The sequence below is a fragment of the Littorina saxatilis genome, linkage group LG3, assembly GCF_037325665.1.
Source record: "Littorina saxatilis isolate snail1 linkage group LG3, US_GU_Lsax_2.0, whole genome shotgun sequence".
NCBI lineage: Eukaryota > Metazoa > Mollusca > Gastropoda > Littorinimorpha > Littorinidae > Littorina > Littorina saxatilis.
The window spans coordinates 31,868,552-31,876,051 of record NC_090247.1 but is presented as its reverse complement, the minus strand read 5'-3'; the positions used below and the strand labels follow the sequence as shown (position 1 = coordinate 31,876,051).

Here is a 7,500-nt window from a genome sequence, read left to right as displayed (position 1 = left end):
ACCAACAAACAAATATTCAAAATCGTTCTCCTCTGCCGAGTAATGATTCGTGACGGTGACAGTGAAATTATTGATGTACCGAAGTGATCAAAGTACACGTACATGTACATAATTAAAACAAAAGTTCAACATCCTTCGAGAAGTTTTGCTTAGATTCAAACAAGTGTAAATGACGAAAGAGAAGATTTTTTCCGAAAATGACGTATTCCTGGACCCCCGGTTAATAAATCCGCCGCTTATTAAAGCCATTTTTCGTCGGCCCAGAAGTGGCTTTATTAAGCGGCGACCACTGTATTAGGACAGCTACTATAGCTAGCATTCTGTGGTCCTCACAATCAAATGCTGCGTTTTCCCCTCTGCCACAAAAACAGCACTTCAACACACGCATACACATCCACAGCCTTGCTGGTTTCTGTGCGCATTCGGCTTTCTTGTCTAATTCTACTCATCTTTTCGTGCCTGAAGAAGACCCAAGAGGTTGAAACGTCGCCGTTATTTGTTCCGTGTTCGTCATCTTAACGTGAGTACAGTGCTTTTTGGTCTTTTTGTTGTTCGCTCTCACGTGCAGTCGCCATTGTTTATTTAATTTGAATTAATTTCAAAAGTGACATGATGTACCATGCGCCAATGTCAATAAATTATGTTCAAGTAATTCAGCAAAACGTTTATGTGTCCAAGGCAAAGGATGCGCTTACCCAGGCTGCACAGAACTATGGAGATTCACAAGTTTGTCTACACGGGGAAGAAAACCAAACGGAAAGTACTTTTACTCAACAGGAATCCACGAAAACTATACAGGATGAAAGTCGTTTTTTTTCTCCATTGTATTAATGCTTCTTATTCTGTCAAGTGCCGGCCTGGAGATAGGTTTCACATCCGCCATAACTCTCACTTACTGTTGTCATCTATATTTAGAGCGCTTATCTCCCTTTGTTCCTTGTGACTAATTTCCTCTCTTAACGATGCAGCAGGCCGGAAGACAGAAGCTGCAGACGACAGCACGCCCAATCCCCAGACAAACACCATTGTTACGGATCCCAGACGGTTCCATTGATTTTCTTCCGTGCAGGAAACTTCAAAGGAACACTTTAGCCGCTTTCACTTACGTTCGGCCACTTAATGTTATACCATCAATTCCGTTTAAAGACGGTAGAAGAAGCTCGCATTTCTTGTTATTCTGTCCTGGATGTTTTGTTGCTGGGAGACTTACTAAGATTACGATGCTGTTACATTTTTGTAATTTTCTGCGTTTCGCTTCACTTCTGAAGAAGTACAGAACGAGCTCAAGATTCAATGTGTTTGTTGATATAAACAGACATAATTATCATGGATGAGAAGAAGATTAAACAGTATCGACATTTTCATTTGAATTTGATCAGTTTAAAGACATGCCAAGCGAATTGTTTGGTCATTTTTCAAACCGTTTAAAAAAAGAACGGCAATCGCATATGTCAACTATTTTGACTTTTGCTAAAATGTGACCCTCCACCACGAAATGAGTCGCATGTCACCTCGCGCGGTTCTACGCTAGGCTTAATATAAGTCCGGGGAGTGTCTGGTAACAGCGTGAGGGTCACCTTAGTGACAGGCTTATAACTCAAACACTGGATAGAGCATAAAACACTCTTTAGGAAAATGTAAAAATATGAAAATCATGCAAAGGTGACAAACGACTCATTTCGTGGTGGAGGATCACAAATGCAAGTTAGCGAGTGGTTGAGAGTGAATGAGTAAGTGAGTCAGTCAGTCATTTAATTGCTTTGTTTCTTGTTACAGTGGTATCAGCAATTAATAAAAGCTGCCCTACCAGGTGAATCATGCCAACAAAAGGAAAACTGTGTTGTCCCGTGCGATATAGGCCTACTGGATGTGTCCTCTTATCACAGGTATAGCACAGCATGTCAATTATTAGGATACGGATACTTAGGTATCATATAAGTCCTGTGAGGTTACCCTCATGACAATTCGTACTGCTTTTGTCCTGGGGAAAACGTGCTGTCATATAGTATCCCGCTACCCAATTGTTTCCCTCTTAGTGCATGCGTGCACTCATGTTTCCAAGCTCCGAGACTTTTGCTGTGAACTTGGGATCTTTTTCGAGGACATGCATGCACGCGGGGGTGTTCGGACACCGAGGAGAGTTTGCATAAATTCGACTCTAGGAAATGAATTCCTTGCCGAACGTGGGGGTTGAACCCACGCCGATGGTGACAACTGGTTTCAAAGCCACCTCCGCTACTGACTGAGCTACGTATCTCCCTATTACTGTGTATGAGGTGTTTTACCCAAACAGAGACTGCCGTAGTGGTTGTCCGGCCAGATGGAGTGGAAGCCCTGCAAACAGTCGCAGTGGTACCAACCAGGCTCGTTGATACACACAGAGTTCCCTCGACACGACGAGATTCCTAGGGCACACTCGTCAATATCTGCAACACGGACATATATAAATCATATATCATTCTTCTTCCTCCATGGGCTTGAAACTCCCACGTACACGTGTGTGTTTTGCACGAGTGGGATTTTACGTGTATGGCCGTTTTTACCCCGTCATTTAGGCAGCCATACGCCGCTTTCGGGGGAATCAACTAGTATGATGCTCACGCGCGGCGTTCGTACTATCTGCACATAGACGTAGAATATTCTATTCGCATAGGACTATAAATTTTCAATTTAATCCCTGCTGTCAACATTATGCATGTTAGCCTAGATTAAAATTATATATATTTTGTAACATTTATGGTTTTTTTTTGGTTTTGTTGTAAAGTGTTTATGATTGTGTTCTATTCCGTCAATGGCGTCATTCTGGTAATGATGTTGTTATTGCTTTTGTAAAGCGCTTTGTGTGTTCGAAAGCGCTATAGAAATCACCATTATCATTATTATTATTATTATTATTATATATATATATATATATCGCATTAATTTTATTGTTCCACAAAAGTGAACTTCATCGACTGCATAGGTCAGACTATACATGTACGTACAACCAGAACAATGCATCCCTTTTCACAGAAAGTGAGCACTAGTCTTCCTCATTAACTTTCCCTCTGATGGTACAGCCAACAAGTCAATATTTACAAGTCCAAAATGTCATCGACAATTTCTTGGTAGAGCATTATACCAGTGTGTGCATCTCGGCCTTTGTTTGTTTGCCGGCTTAACGCCCAGCCGACCACGAAGGGCCATATCAGGGCGGTGCTGCTTTGACATATAACGTGCGCCACACACAAGACAGAAGTCGCAGCACAGGCTTCATGTCTCACCCAGTCACATTATTCTGACACCGGACCAACCAGTCCTAGCACTAACCCCATGATGCCAGACGCCAGGTGGAGCAGCCACTAGATTGCCAATTTTAAAGTCTTAGGTATGACCCGGCCCCATGACCTCCCGCTCACTGGGCGGACGCCTTACCACTAGGCCAACCGTGCCGGTCATCTCGGCCTTGCCACATGAAACATCTGTGGACAATTAATAGAACCCTTCCTTCTCTTACACTTACGTTTTTGTATCACGATCTTGATATCTGAAACCCGTTGTCGTACATGTTGCTGTCTTCATATCTCTTCAACAGTATCGCATAACATCAAACACATTACACACAAACAATTGACTACAGTCGAGAAGAGACCCTAGGAATACACTTTTGTCTGAATTAGGGCATAAGAACAACCGTCTTCGGGCATAGTTGAAAGTATCTATTTCTAGTAATTAACTCAACTCAACTCAACTCAAATTTTATTGGCTTCAATTTTCAAAGAAGAATTTGTCTTGCGCTTGGGAGAAAGTAAGAGTATAACATATAAAAACAGCATTCATATCACATTTCATGTATCACACACAGTAATCACTAGTATAAGCCTACAATTATCACATTTGTACCTGTATCATACATGCAAATAAATAGTATCACATTTCCACGTATCACACACAATATATACATTACATAACATACAGCAGGCTTCCATCTCCCGCGCCCCCCCCCCCCTCCCACACATACATATCCTCGCACGTGCGTCGACTCCATACAAATGACATCATCAGTCCATTAACTAAAATGCACAATGACTAGTAGTGGGTACATGATACTTAATACGTGCTCAACTAGACCTGCTAACTAAAATAATAACAGAAACAAAAACAAGGACTGGGCACAACATTTACACGTGTGTGACCTACTTACATCAGGTGCCTGTGATCTATAAATAACAATGATTGCGTTTAAAGTAAAGCATGAATAATGCCGATGTTTACTAACAATGAATACATAACAACTAAGATAAGAATGTAAGTGCTTTCATAATATGATTATTTTATAAAACACAGTGGGGAAATTTGGAAAATAATTTTTATACGAAACTGCGCACATCGAGTCGAGCTCTGTAGCGTGTGTGTTCGGAGGCAGGAGACACACATGGCTGTGGATATTAATTGTTCGGTGGATTAAAAAGGATACCCCGACTTCGGCAGGGCAGAAGGAGGTACAAGACGGTGTGCTGTATTGCTGTGTGTGTGTGTGTGCTGTGCAGACATTCTGTGTTATGTGCATGTTCTATTCTAGTCTGTCCGTAGGCTTCCTCTGAGGGCCTATTGTGTACAAGGGGAGGTCACTTCCGCCTTATGAACAAACACATGTGGAGACCCACAGAAATACCATAGCATCGTAATGAAAGAGGGCAAAAATACTGATAACAGCAAGGTAAGACAGGAGTGTAGGACAATGCTCCCAAATCTCAAATATTTAACAGTTTGCAAAGAGATATCTCCTGGCAGGGTCACACAAGAATTTAAAAAAAAGGAAAAGAAAAAAAACCAACTTAAAAGTACATTCTTTAGGGTGTAAGCGAACTTGTTCACCAGCACAGCACTGTCGAGGCCGGCTTTTACGCGAAATGAGAGCAACCTGCAACTTAAACACATGCACACAGTCAACAGCCTGACTGCTTCGTGTGCACAGTTTGATCTTTTGGTGAACTATTTCGTCCATGAACCTATGTCAATCTGCTAAATAAAATCAGCACACACACACAAAATCCCACTCTGCTCGTTTATCAGACGGGCTGTTCATTTTTGGTATGACTTTTGTGTTCCCATGAAAAGATGTTCTTCTATGCAAAAGATGTTCTTATTCTATGCAAAAGATGTTCTTATTCTATGCAAAAGATGTTCTTATTCTATGCAAAAGATGTTCGTATTCTATGCAAAAGATGTTCTTATTCTATGCAAAAGATGTTCTTATTCTATGCAAAAGCCTGAACAAATCTGTTGCGGTGAACAAGGACGGTATACTTAAAGAGAGAGACGGACAGACAGACAGACAGACCTACAGACAGACTGACAGACAGACTGACAGACAGACTAACAAACAGGCTGACCGACAGACTGACAAACAGACAGACAGACAGACAGACCACAAAAAAAAGAATTGCCTGAGCAGAAGAAATGTGGATCAATCTGTCTTTGCTTGAAGACACAAAAGAGGCAGAGAGGCCGACAAATACCGGCGAATTCTCGTTGTTTCTCGCTTAAAACCCTCGTTATTTCTCGCTCAGTCTCGGTGCAGTCAGCACTAAGCCGAGACAAATAGTCGTCTGCACTGCACCCACCAATCACAACCACTACCACCACCGCCAAATAAAAATAAAAATAAAAATAAAAATAGTAACAAAGACAGAAGAGATGCGGGTTTGTCGACTAAACCACTCGTACTGCTAACATAACGAATGTCTTTCGTTTGGTTGAGGCTGCAAAACACCGAGACGATGCCGGCGCGCTTTTTTTTTGTTTCTCTCGAGTGTTTGTTTCTCTCAGAACTCTAAAATAGTTTACTGTGAAGCCATCGGCCCGTACACAGATTGGGAGGGGGGGGGGGGGGGTCGAAACGATCGCGATATGTACATAGAATAATATTGTGGAGAGAGAGAGAGAGAGAGAGAGAGAGAGAGAGAGAGAGAGAGAGAGAGAGAGAGAGACTGAGAGAGAGAGAGACAGACAGACAGACAGACAGACAGACAGACAGACATACAGACAGACAGACAGAGACATCCAGCGACAGAGACAGAGACAGAGAGACAGAGCTTTGCCTTCTCTATAGCTGACAACGTGCACACATATATACATAGCTCTCAAAGGCATCACACTTATGAAAGCCAGTACGGAAAGGACCTTGGACCAGAAGCATGAACCTTCGCCGTCATTGTTGTATGATGCTCGCACAAACCGTAACTTCCCTATTATTAGTTATATATTACGACAATATGACACTTACCGAGTTCACAGTTGGGTCCGATGTAACCATGGCGACACTCGCAGGTGTTCGGCCCGATGCATTTTCCTCCGTTCAGACAGTCGCCGTGACATTCCGCTGAAAGAAAACATCACGTAATGCACATTTTATGAACATATATAACAGAAATAAAACATTGTTTAGTGACAAAAGAAAACACCAAAATCAGTGTGATACATCGACTGTGTTCAATTCCTTGCTATTTAGGTATCAACATATCACTTTGGTATCCAAACGATAACCATTCTCTCCTTCAAAGAATGTTCTTTATTCGCATGGGCATAAAAGTATATTCTGTATTCAGCGCCTGAAGCCTTACTTGGCTTCATTTGACACGTGTATATATATCAGGGACGGATTAGGGGGTGGGGGGGGGGGGGGTTACAGGGGTTCCGGACCCCCCCCCCCCCGGCTGTCCAAAAAAAGAGGTTCTGTCTATGTAAAACAAACAAAATGAGTGGCTGCTGACACCAGTTGATCATGTTTAAAATCAAGGGTAAACCACAAATTGTTTATAACTTAATTTCAAATAGCTAAAATTCTTCAGCTTCAGGGGGGGCTTGGCCCCCCAGACTCCCCAACGGGCCCTTCATACCGACCCCTAGACCCCAGGTTGTAAACCCCCCCCCCCCCCCCCCCTTCTGGCTTAACTGCTCCGCCCCTGCTTCTCGTCAAAGCGGCCATCGTGTTCACAACCACAGGTTTGTCCAGGTTTCACCAGGAGATAATAGAATCCTCCCACTGCTACCATCATCAGAATAATATTATCCATTCACATTACACAGTGTATAGCTGCTTTCTTTTGCTTTTTTTTTGTAAGGGGGGGGGGGGGGGGTAAAGCCGCTGTAAGGGTTGTTGTTTGCTGAATTGATTTTGCAAATTGATATGGATGTCGGCTTCCTGACGAGTGGACGTAAACTGACAGAACTATCAAGATAAGTTTTGTGTGAATATTTGTTTGTCTGTTCACTTAAAAGACCGTTGGGTCGAAATATCTGTGAATGCATTGTTTTGTCAATAACAAACGTTCCAACAACCTACCTTTCTTGTTTTTTGATTCAGATATGGATATCATTAAGAATATATATGACCAGTTGGTCTAAGAGGACGTTAAACCCTAATAGTCAGTCTGTCAGTCTGTCTGTCTGTCTGTCTCTCTCTGTCTCTCTGTCTCTCTGTCTGTCTGTCTCTCTGTCTGTCTCTCTCTGTCTGTC

The 7,500-nt window shown here is 42.4% G+C and overlaps 1 protein-coding gene across 1 annotated transcript in view; it reads right to left on the bottom strand.

The window, feature by feature from the left end:
- The window catches only part of LOC138961172 (protein kinase C-binding protein NELL2-like), a 25,779-nt gene that overhangs the window by 12,578 nt on the left and 5,701 nt on the right, over window positions 1-7,500 (bottom strand). The window contains exons 2-3 of the mRNA XM_070332772.1: window positions 6,269-6,364; window positions 2,286-2,426 (exon numbers count right to left, since the gene is read on the bottom strand). Of these exons, the coding sequence (XP_070188873.1) occupies window positions 2,286-2,426; window positions 6,269-6,364 (237 nt within the window). The remainder of the gene's footprint in view (window positions 1-2,285; window positions 2,427-6,268; window positions 6,365-7,500) is intronic.